Genomic DNA, 19,801 nt, shown 5'->3' with positions numbered 1-19,801 from the left:
CTAATCACGAGGAAGGAGTGTTCAAGAGCCGCCCCTCGGCCTCTAATGAACCAATGCGAGCTGCCGTGTCCTTGATCCCGCCTCCGCCTCAAGATTTCCCTGCCCTCCCCTTTCCATCTCTTCCGCGAACCTAGTTTGCATTTTCAAAATTTGAGACGCCCTCCAAGGGCTGCTGCACCAATCCCTTTAGCAACCGTCCAGGGTTGACCAATCAGCGTCCGCATTATTGGAAAACCAATTCCAGGATAGCCAATGGGAACGGGACCTCGGGAGCAGCGTGACGCCTCGGACCTTCCATCTTGGATTGAGCGAAGCGGGGACGAGGCCTTAGTCAGCACTTTGCGGTAATTCCTATTTCTTACCTTTGCTTGTGGGCGGCGTTTCCGTGCTCTGAAGACTTTGACGCCCCTCCCTGGCTCGGACGCCGGCTTGAATCCTCCACAGGAGGCGTAGAGGGGAACGGAGTCTGATTCCGGGTCCGAGTTAGTCGTGGAGCCCTGGATGGAAGCCCCTACGGCCTCGGCCTCAATGAATGGATGAGTCGGCTGAACCCTTAGGCGGACCACCAACCTGGAACCCGAGAAAGGCCGACTTCGTTTGGGACTCGTGGGTGGAGTGGGCTGAGGGAAGGGTCGTGACCCGCCGTGAATTGGGGCCGCTACCCACGGAAGTCAGAGGAACAGAGGCAGGGGTCACAAAAATGTCTTGGGAGGGAGCCACTGGAACCATGTTTAGAGGGATATCATGCCCATGAGGTCAGAGCTGGGGTTAAGACTTAGACACATACTCTGGACAAGGTGTATTTTCAGAGCTTTCAGTTTCTTGTCTGCAAAATGAGGGTCATCGCATACCCACCACCACCACCACCACCACCACCATCACCACCATGGCTAGGGTGGCCCAGCTCACAGAGTGGGAATGGCAAGCCCAAGGTGTGTGCCCCAGAACTTGGGGTCTTGACGCTACACTGCAAGGGACTGGATCCCAGCGCCTCTTCTTATCAGCCACTAATTAGCCATCTGTGAAATGGGGATGGCATTGCTGTATTAAATAAGCCTTGTAAAGGTGGTCCCAGGCCATAGATAAAGAAGGGAAGGAGAAAAAGGCTGGTGCTGGGGCCCGTGAACCATGAGGTACAAATGGCAAATTGCAAGTGTTTATTTACAGGAAAATCAGGAGAAGCAGGAACAGATGGCTGCAGGGAGGTGGTGCAGCAACGAGGCCAGGTGCCCAAGTGGATGGTCATTAGCTGGGCATAGGGAGCACGTGGGCCAGGCTTTGGGGGAGGTTTCTTTCTCTGGCAGCTTCACTGAGGTCTCAGGAGGGGCAAAGGACCACAGGTGTGGGGACTGAGAAGCATCAAACAAAGACTTTCAGTAACTCCACCAGGCGTGGGTCCTTGTAGAGCTTTTCCTCCAGAGCCAGGTACTTCAGTGGGGCCAGCTCCTTGTGTCTGAAATCAGGGGAGGAATGAGAGGTGGTAAAGGCTTACAAAGCTAGTGCTCAAGGCTCCTAGTAGGTCCTCTCAGCTCCTCCGTCTCCTCACCGATTGAGCCGCTGCTCCAGGATGCGGATGCGGAACATGGCCTGAGAGCAGTAACTCAGGTACAAGTCTTCATCCTCGGGCGTCAGGGTCACCTGGTTCTCCTGATACCACTGCTGCTGCTTTTGCAGCTCCTGGGTCTCCTGTGGGCACAGGGAAGAGAGAGCAGGAGGGCTGATGACGACTGACTCTTAGCCAGGCTGCAGGCTGAAATCCCTACAAGGGTCGGACCCGCTACCCCTACTGACAGGAGCCAGAGAAGCACAGGCCTGGAGCCACTGGGGTCTTGTTTAGAGGGATATCATGTCCACGAGGTTAGAGCAGGGGTCAAGACTGAGAGTCATGTGACTCTGGTCAAGGTACATTTTCAGAGCTTCCAATTTGTTGTCTGCAAAACCCACCCCCCCACCACAGAGCTCTTTGAAGCTTAAGTTAAGAGAATGCATGGGAACTGTGTGGTGTGTACCTGACCAACAGAAATGGGTCAAGGACTAGGAGCTGTTATAAGGCTCCATCCATCCACCCACCACTCCCTCCCTCCCTCCATCCACCCTTCCACCCAATGAACAAGTGTGAGGAAGGACAACTCGGTCATCTGGACACCCCAAGCACTGACATCCTCCCCCTGCCCCGATTAGTCCCTCACAAGTCTGAGATGGTGAGCAAACAGCCCTGGGCCCGTTTTCTGGTTGAGGACGCTGAGGTCCCCTCCCCTGCCAGGGCCCTGGCAGCACCTTTTCAAACCGGGCCTGGATGAGGTTGGCCTTGTCGATGAGCCGCTGCTTGAAGTCACTGAGGCACTCATCCTTGAGGCGCACGGCCTGCCAGCGTGTCAGCTTCTCTCCCGGTGGGAGCTGTGCCAGAAACGGGGCCAGGTAGTCCAGCTGGGCCTCCGCCTGCCACAGGTGCTCCTCGAGCATCATGCGCTCCTGTGGAGAGGGGGCCGGAGGGGGGGGTCATCTTCATCAACATGTGACCGCACAAAACCAGGCCTCAAACCCAGAAGTGCTTGAGGCCTCCGAGGGGCCTGTGCTGTCTCTTGTAGCCGCGATTATTGGTAACAGCCAACTCTCGTGTCTCACGTTAATTCACGTGTCTCTACTTGAGCCCCAGAACATACCCAGCACTCAGCAGATGCTTGCTCAGTAAGTGGTAATAAAGAGTGGTTGTTAATGATGTTAAATCAAAAACTGCTGGTGAGTCCCTTTTTCTCTTCCACCCTGGGGCCTTATCTATGTCCTGTGTTGGCAGCCAGGGCCAGTGAAGTTGGAGATGTGGGGGCCGATGCCCAGCCCTGCGAGTCTGAGAACCAGACATCTGATGCCCTGTCCTGTCTCGCCAACCTCAACCAATTGGTTAGTGAAGGGGATTTAGAAGCTGGCCTCGAAAACCAAGCTGGGTCTTGCAACCTGAGGCGGTAACGTGAACGCCCTACGCGCAGGGTCGGATAACTCAGGCCTGAGGCCAGAGTCAGCTGTGAGAGCTACTGGGCCAGGCCGCGACCTCCAGGGGAGCCCCAGGTGGAGGTGGGCACACAAATTTCATTCTTTCCTCGTGCAGTAGAGGTCTTGGCTTGGCCACAGCCCCTGGAAGTGGGGGAGACTTGGCTTGCATCCTGAGTGCTCTCTGGGGTGACGCATGGAAATGGTCAGCTCAGCAGCAAGGACGACCACCATGGTGTCGATAACTTCATCCCCTATAAAGGGCTTTCCGAAAGAATCCCTGATCATCAGCACCCTGGAGGCCAGGGAGTGTGGCTGGGGGAGGGGTCAGGGAAAGCCAGGGCCAGGGAGCAAGGCTCACCATGGCCTCCCGATACTCCTTGCTCTTCTCGTTGCGCTTGGTGTCGTAGATGGAGATGGTCAGCACATGCGCCGCCTCCTCTTCCTCCCGAAGCTTCAGGATCTCCAGCACCTGAATTGGGAAGTGGGGGCGGACGTGGTGAAGACACACCCCCACCCCTGCCACCTCCCATCTGCCCACTCTCCCTTGGGACCCGACCTCCAGCTCTGACTCCCAAGCCTGATGCCTGGCCAACTTCTCCTCGTTCTTCAGCTTCATCATGGCCTCGTACTGGTAGAGAAGCTTCTTGGTGTGCTCCATGGGCTCCACCTGGAACAACCACCACAGTGACACGGAGAAGCAGCAATGGCTGGGGTTGTAGGCAGATTCTGGAGCCAGACCTCCTGGGTTCAAATCTTCCCCTGCCATTTTTCTAGCTGTGCAACCTCAAGGAAGTTGCTTAACCTCTCTGGGCCTGTTTCTTTCTTTTCTTTTCTTTTCTTTTTTTGTGCCGTGGCATGAGGGATCTTAGTTCCCCGACCAGGGATCGAATCTGTACCCCCAGCAGTGGAAGCGCAGCATCCTAACCACTGGGACTGCCAGGGAATTGCCCTCCCTGGGCCTGTTTCTTCATCTATAAAAACACAGCTAATAATAAAAGAGGGACTGGAGACTCAGAGGGACTAAGGAATGTGCCAGGAGAGTGAGAATCTGAACCAGGAAAACCAGCCCCGTGGAGGTGGTGAGATCTACTACAGCCTTGGTCCCAGGATCTGCTCTCGCCCAGGACTAGGGGGCAGGGACAATGAGTAGTGGAGGCCAGCTGGGTTGTCTTTCTTGGTGGAAAAGAGGAAGATTTTCAGAGGCGCTCAAAGAGAAGTATCCCACATGGGAGCTCTTGATGTTCCCAAGGGGCAGAGATGAATTTCCAGGCTGGGAACCAGGACTTTCTATCCCAGTTCTCCCAAGTTGCTGGGACAGGACAGAGGGCCCCAGGGCACTCTCCTCACCCCACCCCCACCTGCCCCTGCCCGCCACGGCCCCCAGGCGTACCTCAAAGCTGAGACACATGTCAGGCGTCATGATGATCTTGTTGCCCTTGCTGTCCCCCTCCGTGCGCCACAAGAACTCACGCTTGGAGGCCGTGAGGTGGTCCTCGCGGCAGTGATAGCGCAGCTGGATGCGCTCATCCAGCAACAGAAACACGCGCTCTGCCACGTCTTCATCTGCAGGCTTCGCAGGGTTGCGGGAGAATCGCTCTGTGATTTTCTGGCAGGCCAGAACATGCGTAGGATGGGAGGTGGGAAGGGATTTCTGTGCCTGAGCTGACGACAGCAGCAAAGGACACTCAGGGATGCTGGGGTCTGGGGTCATTTGGGGGGTCATGTGGAACAGCCCCTCCCAGCTAAACAATGGATCTCAAGGCCCCAGGGGTTCTCGGTGTCTGGCCACTCCAGCCCTGGATGGTGCTGGATTTCTTCTCTAGCTCCCTCCACAAGATGGGGAGCTCACCACCTTTGCAGGCAGCCTGCTCTACAGCTAGACATCCCTTACTGCTAGAAAGAGCTTCTTTGCTATTCAGACATTAAACATAGGTTGCAAATAATTTGTAATGATATGGAGAAAAAAATCTCACATTTTAATGTTAAGAGGGTGATACAGGAATTCTACCTATACACACACACACACACACACACACACACACACACACAAATCTTAAGTTAGAAAAGATTCTCAAAACCAAACCTATTAATATGTGGTAATATCTGAGAATTGGCATTCTGAGATATTTTTACTTTTTACATTTTTACATGTTTTCTACATGTTTAGTCACGAGTGTGTTTTTTTTTTTTTTTGCGGTACGCGGGCCTCTCACTGTTGTGGCCTTTCCCGTTGCGGAGCACAGGCTCTGGACGCGCAGGCTCAGCGGCCATGACTCACGGGCCCAGCCGCTCCGCGGCATGTGGGATCCTCCCGGACCGGGGCACGAACCCGTGTCCCCTGCATCGCCAGGCGGACCCTCAACCACTGCGCCACCAGGGAAGCCCACAAGTGTGTATTTTTTATAACAGTAAGGAAATAATACCTCCCTGGCCCAGCGGCTGAGGGCACCATCTGGCATCGGACAGACCTGAGACTGTGTGTTTGGTAAAACTGGAAAGGTCGCTCAGTAAAGACGTTTCCCTGGAGGGAGTCAGGGCTGTTCGCCTCCAGGGGTAATCTTGGCCCACCAGAGGGGGCGGGCACCCTGTCCCCAGTCCCAGCGAGTGCTCACCACCACGGGCCGGGGGTTTGACTCTGCACTGTTCAGAGACAACTTCTTGATCCGGGGCCCGAAATTGACATGGCGGTAGGAGAGGAGGTCGGGCCGCCCTTGGTAGTACTCCGTCATTGTCCTGGGCGTCTCCTCCCGTTTGATCAGGCCGTCCACGCGGGCCGTTTCATAAAACTCCATGACGCGGTCCATCTCGGGTTGCATGGACGTGTATGAGTGCGCTGCCGGGGGAGGGGCCGCGGAGAGGGCTGGCTGAGCACTAGGAGCTCTGGCCCCTGGCTTGATAACCCGGCCCCTGGCCCCAGGGAGGAGCGTTAGTACGTAACCAGTGCCCTAGTGCTGGGTATTCAGGCTGCTTCCAACTTTTTTGCTATGATCAACACCATGATGAACGTCTGCAGTTTGCATTTTTTGTCCTTGACTGCTATTTGCTGAGCAGTAGAACTGCTGGTCAAAAAGCCTACATATTTTAAAGCTATTATTGATTGTTTTGCCCAACTGCTCTCCAGAAAAGTTGCGCCAGTTTGCTGTCATACCAGCAGTGACAGGGATTCACTTGCTCACACCTGGTAGGACCATTTTTTTTTCATCTTTGCCAACATAAGGGTTGTAAGATGGTCCCTTATTGATTTAGTTTCTTTCTCTCTCTCTCTCTCTCCCTCCCTCCCTCCCTCTCTCTCTCTTTCTTTCTTTCTTTCTTTTTTTAAAATTTCAACCACCAAGCAAGGTTGGTCATGTTTTTAGATGTATATTGACCCTATGTTTTTCCTTTGTGAATTCTTGGATCAGGTTGTGAATTCCCAGGACGTGTTCTTCCCTCCCTTCCCAGCCTCCTGGGCTCGTGGCCGTGTCTGCACCTCCATACTTCTGCCCTCTACATCAGTCTTGTGGGGACACTTGTTGGTTTTCTTGCTCAGCATCCTAACCCCTGTAAATGTGGCCCCCACTGGATGCCCGATCCCAGCCACAGCATAGGCTGCGGCCCTGCTTTGCCTTTCCTGGAAGAAACCTGTCAACGTTTCCTCGGATTTTCTGTGTTTCCCCTTACCTCCCATGTGTCTGCTTTGCCTAGGGAGGAAGAGGCCCTTTCTGTTGCTTGCCGCCCAAGAACCCTGTCAATACGTGGATGCTGGTTCCTCCCACTACATGCCAGCTGCAGGGAGGCTGCTCTAAGGAGCACGTGAGGCCCCCAACCTGGGCACCTAGCTGGCCTAGCAGTGGGGTCTACGCACCACGCAGAGCCTGGGGGTGGCCCGGCTTGAAGTAGTCGATGTTCAGGCCCGTGACCTTGTTTATGTGCTTCAGCTCCAGCATATCCTTCCGGTTCTGGAACCACTCCTTTATCTCCAAAATCTTGGTACCTGTAGGCCCCAATGCGTGCTTGAAGCAGCCAGGCCAGCTCCCTCAGCCTCCATGCCACCGCTCCCAGCACACGGAGGCCAGCAGGGCCCACACTCACACCAAGAGAGGGGCAGTGACATGACCGAGGTCACGTGGCATGTTGGGGGACCCAGCTCTCCTGCTCCCCGCAGCCAGGGCTGCCCCCTTACACTGCAAGTCCTCGTAGGTGGTGAGGCGGCACACAAGGCCGTTGTTGTTGAGGTACGGGGCCCACTTCTCCAGCCTTGCCCTCTTGTACTGTATCACCTTCTTCCCATTTGGGCAGCGGGTCTCGAACGCTGCAGACACAGAGTGGGTTGGGGTCCTTCCTCCCCAGATCAGGGGAAGGGAGGGCCAGCTCCCCCAGCCCCCCAGCCACTCGTCAGCCTCTGTGCACTGTGCTGTCTGCAAGGCTCCTCCAGCCCTCAAACCTGCTCCATGGAGGCACAGGAAGAGTCACCAGGGGTGGCTCCTGCCCTGGACGAGATCTCAGCTTGAGCCTGACCACACCACACTCTCACTGCCAGGCCTTGGCTGGAAACACCATCCCCTCCTGCTCTTACTGGGCTGACTTATTCTGATCCCTTAAAACTTAGTTCCCATGACCTCTCCTCCCAGAAGCCCTTTCTGCCCCCCACCCCAGCCTCCAACCCCCTGGGTTCCCATGACACCCTCTTTAGCCCTTCCTACCCTGTTGGGATGGCCTGGGCCCTCCCCATGGGTCTAGGCACTCCCCCACGGGAACCTCAGCAGCCAGCAGAGGTTGGCATGGGGCACAAGCGTGCCTGTCCCCCTGCTTTCCCTGCCTGCCCCTTTTTGGTCCTGAGACCCCCTGTGCCCTCTGGGTACTGTGCACAGTCTCCTCCTGGCAGAGTGGAGTGAGGGATGGGAACAGCTGTGTCCTGGTCCTCGGTCCTCCATCACCGGCCACACTCCATCATCCCGGCTGGGTTAACTGAGCCCTGTCCTGTATGCCAGACTGGGGTCAGGCCCCAGGCTGCAGAGCTGAGTGCGTATGTTGAGAAGGAAAAAATGAAGAGGTTGCAGCAGAAAGCAGGCCATGGGGGTGGAAATGAGGGACCAAGGCAGCCTCTGCTGGTATCCCCCTGTCTAGTTGTTGCCACAGACATCCCCAGAAGCCCGGAAACGAGTGAAAGTGCAATACCTTCTGGGGAGATCTCAATCTGCTCCACCCACGAGCACGGCATGTCGAAGCTCTTATCCTCATCCTCCTTGCCCTGTTGGGAGAAGTGGGGGTGGGGTGGTGGTTCTGATCAGGGCTGGGCCGTGGACCCGAAGTTACGGTCAGAGCCTCTGCCTCATCCCCCAGGGCCAAGCTGGGGTGGCTCGTCAGCTCCCCCAGGGGAGCCCAGAGGTCTCGAGCAGTTCTGACCTGGCTTGACCCGAGACAGGGGGGAGAGAGGAGGAGTCAGCTCCTCCCTGTACCCACCTGGTGCCCGGCGAGGACAGCAACACCCTGCCCTGCATGCCCCACCTTCCCTCTGTCAACAGAGGCACGAGGAAAGCCACAGGCCCTTCATTAAAACTGAGGCTCGGGCTTCCCTGGTGGCGCTGTGGTTGAGAGTCTGCCTGACAGTGCAGGGGACGCGGGTTCGAGCCCTAGTCTGGGAGGATCACACATGCCGCGGAGCAACTGGGCCCATTAGCCACAACTACTGAGCCTGCGTGTCTGGAGCCTGTGCTCCGCAACAAGAGAGGCCGCGATAGTGAGAGGCCCGCGCACCGCGATGAAGAGTGGCCCCCACTTGCCGCAACTAGAGAAAGCCCTCGCACAGAAACGAAGACCCAACACAGCCACAAATAAATTAATTAATTAAATTAAACAAACAAACAAACAAACTGAGACTCAAAGCAGTTAAGGGACTTGCCCAGGACCCCTAAGCCTCAGTTTTCTAACTGTAAACTGAACCCCCTGGGAGGATTGACTGATAAATGTACATAAGGGTTTGGGACACTGCCTGGCTGCCCTTATTATTTTTCTTTTTGAGCCTAGTTTCCCCATCTGGCAAATAAGGCCTGGTCTAGACAAATGGTCCTCAGGTTAGGTAACCACAGAAACTTGGATAAGATTTTCTCAATTTAAAACTTTTCTCCCCACCAAATTGCTCAGACCTCTGACACCTGCTCAGCTAATCTGTTCACATTTTGAGGCCAGCAGGGGGCGCCAGTGCCCCAGGATTTACTGCACAGGGGAGGAGGCTCTCTGGTCTCCAGACATGAGGACGCTGGCAACACTCAACACCATGTGCAGGTGGGTCTACACAGCTATGCCAAGCACATCACACCAGTGGTCTCACTTTGTCCTCAACCAGTCCCAGGAGGTAGAACAGAACCACTTTTGAGAACCCAGACTGTCAAATCCCAGGTTCAAATCCTAGTTCTGTCACTTACTGCCTGTGTAACGTTGGGTACGTTACTTCACCCCTCTGTGTGTAAGTCTTCCTATCAGGAAAATGGGACATGATAATACTAGTACCCACCTCGCCAGGTAGTTGTGAAGACTTAGACAAGTTAATTTAAGTTAAGCACCTACTGGCACTGAGAAAGGGGCATATGCGTGTTACCTATGGGCTGAATTGTGTCCCCTCAAAATTCACATGTCCTAACACCCAGCACCCCAGAATGTGACTATATTTGGAGATAGGATCTTTTTTTTTCTATTTTTTTTAATAAACATTTATTTTTGGCAGCATTGCTGCGTGCGGGCTGTTGCGGCGAGCAGGGGCTACTCTTCGCTGTGGTGCACAGGCTTCTCATTGCAGTGGCCTCTCTTGTTGTGGAGCACAGGCTCTAGGTGCGCGGGCTTCAGCAGTTGTGGCACACGGGCTTAGTTGCTCCGCGGCATGTGGGATCTTCCCGGACCAGGTCTCAAACCCGTGTCCCCTGCATTGGCAGGTGGATTCTTAACCACTGCACCACCAGGGAAGTCCCTAGAGATAGGATCTTTAAAGAGGTAATTAAGTTAAACTAAGGTCATTAGGTTGGGCCCTAATCCAATACGACTGGTGTCCTTATAAGAAGAGGAGATTAAAACATAGACACGCACAGAGGGAAGAGGCTGAGGACCCAGGGAGAAGGCACCCTCTACAAGCCAGGGAGAAACCAACCCTGCCGCCACCTTGACTTCCAGTCTCCAGGGCTGTGAGAAAATAAATTCCTATTGCTTAAGCCACCCAGTCTGTGGTGCTTTGTTTTGGCAATTCTAGCAAATGAATACATCACTTATTACTACCATGAATGTAACCAACCCCACTCCCCCATTTCACATGCAGACGCTGAAACTGAAGCTTCCAACATTTAGGAAGTTTGCCCAAGATGTCAGAGCCAATAGTGAAGGCCTCTGGACTCCTGACTTCCACGCACAGGGCCTCATGCAGACCTGCCTGACGGCCCCTGACTAGGAGATCAGAGATGACAAGGCCAATGCCCGTCAGAAGGGCTGACTGGATGGACAAGAAAGGCCTGGAAGTGTGTGTGGAGGATCATGGTGACCACGCAGGAAAGGCCTGGATGTGAGGAATGGCTGGCCCTGGGGCTCCCCTGGCTTGTGGAGAGGGTCTTATCGCCCTTCTCCAAGGGGCATGTTCGCTAGGCGCAGGGCAACCCCTGAATGCAAGTCCCAGCCCTCCCCTGCACCACTGGGGGGTCCTGGGCAGGTCACTGGACCTGTCTGGGCCTCAGTCTGCCCACCTGTAAAACGAGGGCATGGCCCAGGCCCTTCTGCTTTGAGGAATCTATAATTGGTCTATGTGGACTGCCCCCCACGCCATACCCATACACGTGGCGGGGACATGTGTCAGGCTGGCCCGAAGCAAGACAGGTTGTCGAGTCCCCTCCACTCCCCGGCCTCCAGCCCTCAGAGGCTCACCAGATTTTCCACATCATCGTCATCGTTCATCCCGTCGTCCTCCTCCTCAGTCAGGGACAGGAGAGGCTTGTCAGTCTCCAAGACCAGGTACTCCCACCTCACAGGGTCTCCCAGGTCAAAGACCAGGTCCTGGTGGAGGAGGGGATCGCTGAGAGCCCTCCACAGTCGCCACGCCCCCTCCTGCTCCATGGCGGGCAGGGAACAGCCACGCCCAGGGGGAGAAGGCACCAGGCTGGGTCTCAGGGGGGCAGAATGTGGCTCCAGGCCGCCTCTGAGCGTCCACACCTGCCCTCCTCATCCCCGCAGGGAGACCGAGGCCCCAGGGGGGCTGGGACTCCCTTCCTGTGTTGGTCTCTGTGAGAGACTTGGAAACTCTCTGGCCTGGGATGGCCTGGATGTGGAGGTCAGTCTACATTGTCGGGGGAGAGCGGCACCTGGGCAGTGTTTAGAGCAAACGCAAGCCAGAGAGATTGTACAGGCAGGGAAATGGCAGGTTCATCTTTCTCACCCCGTGCCAGCAGGAAGGGAACTAGACATGCACGCAGAAGAGGGAAGTGCGAATTTCTCTCCCCTGGTGTGGGTCCTTCACCTATTTTCAGTCCAGCCCACCTGAGCCTGGGCTCACCTGCCAAATAACTCCCAGCAGGTGGGGAGCACCATGTCCCCGTCTACCTCCCCGGGGTGGTGTGCCCCCGCTCCCAACTCCAAGATGGAAGCTGCCCACAATGGTTTCAACATGAAGCTCCGCTGACACCAGTCCTAATGCTATAGTCCTCACTGTCCTGAGTCCTGGAGGGCTCTGCTGGGAGGTGGGAGGGGTACACGATGGGGGAGGGTAGTGAGGGAAAGAACTGCTTGTAGATTTAAGAGCCAATAGTCCAGGCTTCGTGGAGAGGAATCAAATTACACAGACGTTTGAATTTCTTAAAATCATGTCCTCCATTCTGTCACTTTTTTTTTTTGGCTGCACCGTGGGGCTTGTGGGATCTTAGTTCCCCGACCAGGGATTGAACCCAGGTCCTCAGTAATGAAAGCTCGGAGTCCCAACCACTGGACAGCCAGGGAATTCCCCATTCTGTCACTTTTGTAAGTAGTAAGCGGTAGTTAGATGTTTTGCTGCTTTATCTTAAAGTTCTATCTCTATAGGAAAAGCATAAACGAAGGGACAACTACGACATCCCAGTCTCTGAGTGGTACCTCACTCCAAGGCCATTTCAGGGTTCTTTGAAGGGGACTTCCCTGGCGGTCCAGTGATTAAGACTCCGCGCTTCCAATGATGGGGGCGCGGTTTCAATACGTGGTCAGGGAACTAAGATCCCACATGCCACGTGGCGTGGCCAAAAAATAAATTAGGAAGAAAAAATATCAAGGTTCTTTGAAGGAACAAAGCAACCACTCCTGTGCTCATGGGGCAGAAAAAGTGACAGCCAGTGTCACGGTCTCTTTCTTCGTGCCCTCACTTGGTGATGCAGTACTGCCCCTCTGGCCTCACTTTCCCACCAGGCCACCCTTCCATCTTCATCTCATTACTTCTATTATCCCTGATATAAATTTCCTCCACCTGGCACTGGTACAGGGTGTGCTGGGGGGAGGCTGAAGGAACTTCCACCCAGAAGAGGGCCAAAGGAGGACTGCAGCGGCCTGCGAAGGGCTGTTATCCCTCAGAGGGCTCTGACCACCGTGGCGGCTATGAGCTTGGGCTCTGGCGGAGGTGGTCTGGGCTCTGCCCCATCTGTGTGGTGAGGAAGACGTTCTTTCTCTAAAATGACAGTAACGCTAGCTAACCTTTACTGAACAGCATGGGATTATTCTAAGCACCTACCGAATGTTATTTTCCACAACCCTGTGAGGTCGTTGAGGACCGAGCCACCCTGGACTCAGGGGCTCAGGGAGGCTGGGGGCTGGCTGTGTCTCCTTTGCTGAAGGCAGGTGCATCTGAATGTGTATCAAATCTGCCCGCCTCCCACACGGGGGCGACAGCAGTCCCTTGGAGATGTTCACTTCGGTATAGGGGGCGAGGGGCCCAGGACCTACCTTTGGGAAACTGGCCTGGTTGTAAATGGAAGACCTTGGAAATAACAAAAGAGCACAAGACTTGGTGCCTGGAGCCTGTCTCTCTTTTTATTTGCATACAGCTCAATGAATTTCCATAAATTGGGTGCACCCAGGTTCCCTGCCCCCGGATCAAGAAACAGAACATTGTCCAGACCCCAGAAAGTCCCCTGGTATCCAGTTACAACCTCCCTCCAACTGTGTGCACGTATTTTCAACTTCTGTAAATGGCACTGAGTTTTTTATACGTATGTATGTATGGAAATTCATTGAGCTGGACGTGTAGGATGAGTGCACTTTCCTGCATGTGTATTGCACTTCAATACAACATTTTAAAAAAATCAGATGAACTAACAATCCACATTTTATAAGAATATACAAACCAAAAGAGCGACAATAATCATATTGAAACGATTATGTATGGGCAAAGGAGTGGGCCCTGGGCACTCAGCTACAGGGAAAGTCCAAAGCCCTCCTGGCCTGGTGGCCAGATCTCCCCACAGGTCACACCTGCCTTCACCCACTGTGCCAGCCATACCCGCCCAGGCCCCGCCCAGCACCTTGCAGCAGTTCCAACAGTCCTGCATGTTGACCCAGTAGTTCTTGTGGTTCCAGAGGCTCTCTATTCCCAGGAAGTGGTCGTCTTGGGTGCTGTAGCTGCGTGCAGTGAACGGGTCAATGAAAAAGCTCTCGGGCACCTCGCGTTTCCCCGACAACACCAGGACCCAGGAGTGTACCCGCAGGCCATGCAGGGGGTCGGTCTTTGCACTCTCCTGCTCCTGCATGGAAAAGGTGGGTGACCATGAGCCAGATGGATGGGAAGGGGGCCATCAGGGGCCCCCTGGGGCTGGGGAACTGGCGAGAGAACTGAATGCTGATCCACACTGCGCTGTTGGCTGGCTTTGTGGCCTCAAGGACATCATCCCACCTCTGAACCCATCTTCTTATCAATAAATTGGAGGATCTGACTTGACCTGTGGTTTACAAACTTGACCTTTTAGAGCTCTAGGGTATCTGGGATTTACTGTCTTTCCATGTTGTGATTCTGGGTGAGATTTCATCCAAAGAAAGATAGAGGGACACCATGTGGCTTCATTGTCTGCATCCCTCTGGGCAAAGGGTCACTGTGCCACGTTCATTATTGCATCCCCAGGGCCCGGACTAGAGTAGACCCTCAGTAAATACTATATGGAAGGAAAGGAAAGAAGGGAGGGAGGAAAAATAGGTGAGAGGGATGATGAGAGTGTGGGTGGATAGAAGGAGAGATTGGAGGATGGATGGATGGAAGGAAGGATGGGAGAATGGATGTAGAGTGTATGTAGGTAAATCTTCAGTGAGAGTCTGAACAAGGACACCAGAACTGCACAGCATAAAATGAGTTGCTTCAGGCGGCAGAGCTGTCTGATGTTAGAACTCTGTCACCAGAAGCTGGCTGACTACACTGGGGATTCCCACAAGGCCGGGCAGAGGTGGGGGGTGGTGGAAGGTTGGAGGAGGGGATTTGGACCTGGCGGCCCATAAACACATCCCTTCGTGATCCGTGTCTGTTTCCCCATTCCCAGCAACCCCCCCTCTGGAGCTGAGTTCAAGGGTTGAGGGCTGAGGATGGCGGACCCACCGCGAGGCGCTCCCCCTGCTTCAGCCGCTTCTCCTCGGCCTTGACTCCCTCCTGCCTTTTTATCTCCTGCTCCCGCTCAAACCTGCTTGTCAGGTCCCTGGGCGGTTTGACGGCGTACTTCTTAGGTGGTGCCTTTTCCTCCTCCTTGACCATCTGTCATCCAACAAGAGAAAAAGGGTCAGCAGCCCTTAGTGGCCCGCCTGCACAGCTGCTCCCGGAGCCTGCTGGCTTTCTGACCCTGAACGTAGAAAGAGCCTCAGCTCCAGACCTGTGACCATGGGCCAGTCCTCCCACTTCCCTACCCACAGGCTCTTCTGTAAAAGTCACTGAGAATAATGAGAACATTTTCCCCAGAGTTATTCTGACAAGTAAAGACAGGAAAATGTCCGTCTGAGCTGCCCATCCGGGCAGGAGCTCAGGAAATGCGATTTCCCCTCTTCATTTCCCACGGCCTAGACTAGCTCGATCTGGATCTGATCTAGAAAGTGGGACAAATTGCCCGGAGTCAGATTTTCCAGATTTTGTCACTGCAGGATTTCATATGTTGACTTGAAGTGAGAGTTTACTGGGCTAGGAAAGAGAACAAAGCCTTCGTGTGTGTGCGCGCGCGCGTGTGTGTGTGTGTGTGTGTGTGCGCGCGCATGAGTGCGCACGTGTATACAAATGGGTGCTAGGTGGCGAGAAAAATGTCCAGGAAAGGACACCACAGAGGCTGCATAAGGGGGCCTATTATGAGGAAGAAATAGTGAATCTCCATGGTTTAGAGTCAGACAGACTGGGCCTTAGCTCCCAGGTCCCCAGTTACCAGCTACGTGACTTTGGTCACAAAAATTGTTTCATCTCGACACACTCATCTGTAAAAGAGAAGTGATAATTCCTACCACGCAGCGCTATTGAGAGGAGCAACCAAGTCAATGGACATGTGAGTTGTTTATAGACTGGAACGCTCTCAGCATCCATTAGCTATTGATATCATTTTCATAATTAAAATTTGGGCTAAGAGGCCCGTATGTGAGTTCTCAGGCCTTTGGAACCAAAAGCAGTGATGGAGCTTTTTTATTCCATCCTTCTTGGGGAGGTGGCCCTGAGAGAGCAGTCAGGGCTCTCACCTGGTACCTCCCCCTCCCTCTCCGCCAGACTGCAGCCCCGGGGGCCCCAGGTGCTCACACAGGTGTAACACAGGTGCATGTGCATCATGCCGGATGCTCCAGGCCCCTGGATCCTCTGCCCTGAGCTGCAGACACCCGCTGGGGCTTGACCCCGATCACAGAGTCCTGGAATCAATCCAGTTCATGAAAAGCATTTCCTGCCAGTAGTATGGCTATTTTCCAAATGCAAAGAGATGCTTTTATGATTCCCACAGTTAAATTCACTTAAGAGTGTTGTGTTCACAGCAGCCTCGGGTCATTACGGTGCTCTCAGTCAACTAATATAAAAACACAACCACCAGCTGCTGGAGGGCTGGTGAATTCTGTACTGTTAAGAGGTCCTTTTTACCTGGGAGGGGGAAATAAAAAGAAGTAAACGTCTGTCTGTTTGTCTGCATTTTCCTTATATGAAAATGGCTGGATGGATTTTTATCAAATGCATAGGATAAATTTGGAAGAATTTGGCTTAAGGTATCAGCCATACGGCATTCACAAATGCGGGGAACACAGTAGCCGAAACTGAGTTACAACAAGGGGAGAGGAGCAGCCAGTTTGGAGAAATGGGCTGTGAGTATTAAGATGCCAAAGATGGAGAAACCATCAGTGGTTTGAAATATGAACTCCTGAAGGGCTGCCTGGCGATGGAGCTGGGGCAGGGGCGGAAGCAGCAGGGACAGGTGGCTTTAAGGGTGGCGTGTCTCGCGCGATGCTGAGGGCAGCATAAGCCCGGCCGTACCTCCTTGGGCTTCACGGTGAGTGGGCACACCTCCCGAGTCAGGTCCATGTGGCACAGGTCCTGCGAGCCATAGCCGTAGACGCAGTAGGCATCGTAGCCGGCGCCGAGGAGCATGGAGCAGAGCAGCGTGCTGAAGTCAAAGCAGTTGCCCTCCTGGTACTTGAGCACCGTGGTCGAGGAGTACAGGTAGGAGGGCTGGGCACAGCCAGCTGGTCAGCATAGCCACCCGGTTGCCCCCACCCGCCCTCCCTGCTCAGCAAGGGCTGGGCACCGGGGCCAGGGGGCCGGCTGGGCCCCACCAGGGCTCCTCCCCTTTGTCGGGTTAGGGAGCCTGCTAAGAATGGGGTGAAAACCACAGATCCCGTGTCCATAAAGTGCAATCCAGGTTTGCCTAGAATTGCAAGGGGCCATGGACTTCCTGATGGGAAAGACCGTCTGGGATGTAGAAGCTTCTGGTCTGTTGCTCTCTGACTGGTCATTTTATGGTTTTATTCCAGAGTTACCCTCACCTTTTACCTCTATCCTTCTCTTCTCTCTGTTTCTCAGCTCTCCACTGTGTACGTATCCTCATCTCCCTCCCTCCATTCTTAATGAGATTGAGCTGGTCAGAAGCCCAGAGATGTGACCTTGGACCATGGGCAGCAGGCCCTCCCCTCTCTCACCTTCCCCACCTCCCGAAGTCCTGAAAGGAAGACTCTGAAGGCAGAAAGAGGCAAAGCAGCCCAAGAGGTGGGAGCCCGGGGACCAGGCTGGCTGTGTGACCTCAGGCAAGCGGCTCTCTCTGCCCAGACAGACTCATGGGCTGTGTCCTGAGGCTGGCCAAGCCTCCTTCTCCCGACCCGCCTGGCTTCCCATCTCAGGCCTCATGGCAGCCCCAGGTGGTGCTTACCGGCTTGAGGGGGTCGGGCAAGGGCACTGCGGACAGGAAGTCTGAGACAAACTGGGCGCAGGTGTCCCAGTTGTAGAGCTCAGGGTAAGGCATCAGTGTGGGCCGGATGGTCGTGCTCACGAACTTCTGCAAAGGGAGAGACCACAGGTCCTGGGGGGAGCGCTCCACCCGGGAGGAGACCATGGTGCTCCCAGGAGGCCGGGGGCCTTGGGGTAGGGAGGCAACGGCTCTCTGGCCTCAGGCTCCTCCTCGGTGCCTTGGGAGTGGGAGGAAGGGATCCCTCAAGGCCCTTCTCCCCAGATCTAGAATAACCCCATGCTGTCCGGGGTGCAGTGATGTGATCACCACCGCCCCACTCGGTGCCGCCAGACCTGCACCACCTCCCCGATCCCCCAACAGCCCTGTGAGGCAGGTCCCGCTGACCGATGAGGAAGCCGAGGCTCTGCGAGGTGAGCTGACTTGCTCAGGTTCACAGTCAGTAGCAGAGCTGGGTCTGTCTTGACCACCCTGGGGCTGGGGGCCAGGCCTCTGGGGTCGCCCTGTGAATTTGAGGAAGGCCCCACCTAAGGGGCAGCCCCGGTGCAGACCCCACTGACGGCAGCAGGGCAGATGCAGGCCTGGGGTTACCAGATCCAGAGAAGAGGGGACTAGGGATCTGGACGGGAATGGCTGAGTTTCAAATGCTGGCAGCTAATACCAGGGTGAAAAATCACCAGGTGGGCCAGATAAAACAGTCTGTGAGTCCCTGTCAGCCTATGGGCTGCTGCTTTGCAACGCTTGGATTCGTCCCCTGCCATGCCATCTACAGGTGGGGAAACTGAGGCCCAGAGAGACTCAGGGATGTGCCCTGGGTCACAGGGCGGGAAGGAAGGAGGCCAGCGCTTGGGTCCTGGCCCATTTTGTCTTATTTCTCAGCTTTTCCCTGCATAGGGCTGGCCTCGGGGGCCGGAGACCGCACTGCGTGTCTGGCTGCCCCTTAGGCGGGGTGTGCCGGCTCCAAGCCACCACAGGCCCCCAGGGCTGACTCACAGCAGGCCTGCTGGGGCCTGTGGACATTTGAGTTTATGCTGCCCCTGAAATATAAGCTTTGACCCACGAGAGGTCTGTGCCTGGCCCACCTCCCTCCACCCTCTGCTCTCCAGCCCCTGGCCCTGCCCAGTCTTACAGGCACGTTGCACTCGTTCACTGGGTACAAGAAGAGGGGCACGCGGTCCGGGCACAAATGGCTGTACTGGCGGGAGAAGTTGTCTGCCACCTGCAGCAGGTGTTCCTCCTTGGGCGTGTTGCTTTGGTAGGAAAGGGGCAGCTTGGAGGTGTCAATAGCATCCTTGGTAAAAGTCCTGTGTCCGTAAGAGGGGTGGCATCAGTGTGCGTGAGGCTGGGCCTGGCACACAGGGAGCCCTCCATCCACCTTAGCTGCCTTTGCTCTATCCTGTCCTCATTAAATCCTCACCACTACCTAGGAGGGAAGTATCATTCTTATCAGCTGCCCTTTTAAACAGATGAGGGAAATGAGGCACAGAGAGTTTGAGTGACTTGCCCAGGATCACACAGCTAGGGAGGGGCAGAGTGGGGACTTGGACCAGGCAGCCTGAGAGCACAGCCCTCACTCCTAACCACCTCCTTCTAGGTCCTGGTCCTGCCTCCCAGCCCAGGTACCACCATTCTGCCCGGCTCTCCTGCTGCCTGGCCCTGGTCTGACTCTCACTGGGGCTGCTGGGCCAAAGCCCCCACCTTCCCCACCCCCGGCACTCACGAGGGCTTCTCCGGGATGGAGACCTCAATCTCCGACAGCTTCCTCTCCAGGTCTCTGAGCATCTCCTGCGTCCTGGTGGTGTCCTCCTTCCGCACCTCCATCGGCCTCATCATTTTCTTGGCCCTCTCGGCCCTCTCGGCCTGCTCGGCCCGCTCGGCCTCCTCTTCCTCCTCCACTTTCTCCTTCAGGACCTCCATCTGCTGTGTCTCCGACTGTCTAGAGATGAGGTCTCTGTAGGAGGAATAAATGCACTCTGAGTGGCCGACTTCAGACCAGGAAGGAGCCACCAACATCACCTGTGTCCCTGGGCGGAGGTTTTAGGTGGTTTAGATCACGAAGGGAGGAGGCGAGTCCCTCCTAAACTTCCTTTCCATCAAGGAGAAAGTCTCCACGTGGTGCTAGCACACCTGTAACACATTTCTGACATTTGCAAATTGCCCTTTAAATCCGACAGCGCAGGTCACAGACTGAGAGCTATTGTCAGCGCAGGAGCGGATAGCTCAGGCTTACTAACCTTGCTTTGTTTTCTGTATATTTATTCTGCCAGTGACCTTCTCTTTCTGGCAGGTGATGTTAATGCTGTATGGATAACTGTAGTATTATGAAGTTTCCTATTAAATATATTTATGAAGTCCAGTAAGTTTAAATTTAAAGAAAATTATTCATAATAGTAAGGAAGAGAAAAAAAAAAGAGGTAACATCACCAACTTGGAACACAGAGAGGGCAAAAATG

At 54.8% G+C, this 19,801-nt stretch overlaps 1 protein-coding gene across 1 annotated transcript; it reads right to left on the bottom strand.

Moving 5' to 3' along the window:
• Nucleotides 1–1,359: 1,359 nt before the first annotated feature.
• Nucleotides 1,360–19,291, bottom strand: DRC7 (dynein regulatory complex subunit 7; the record flags this gene model as incomplete). The annotated part of the gene is made up of 17 exons (XM_082677777.1): nucleotides 19,069–19,291; nucleotides 18,478–18,652; nucleotides 17,313–17,438; nucleotides 16,424–16,618; nucleotides 14,540–14,692; nucleotides 13,482–13,700; nucleotides 10,870–10,998; nucleotides 8,146–8,218; nucleotides 7,151–7,279; nucleotides 6,833–6,961; nucleotides 5,601–5,821; nucleotides 4,379–4,594; nucleotides 3,545–3,655; nucleotides 3,347–3,457; nucleotides 2,278–2,472; nucleotides 1,547–1,686; nucleotides 1,360–1,453 (listed from the first exon to the last, which is right to left on the bottom strand). The coding sequence occupies exons 1-17, from the start codon at nucleotides 19,263–19,265 to the stop codon at nucleotides 1,360–1,362; spliced, it is 2,613 nt and encodes an 870-aa protein (XP_082533903.1). The 5' UTR covers nucleotides 19,266–19,291.
• Between the last annotated feature and the right edge of the window lie 510 nt (nucleotides 19,292–19,801).

This window comes from Grampus griseus (genome assembly GCF_964374135.1).
Source record: "Grampus griseus genome assembly, chromosome: 19".
In the NCBI taxonomy this organism is placed as follows: Eukaryota; Metazoa; Chordata; class Mammalia; order Artiodactyla; family Delphinidae; genus Grampus; species Grampus griseus.
This window is presented reverse-complemented; position numbering and strand designations above follow the sequence as displayed.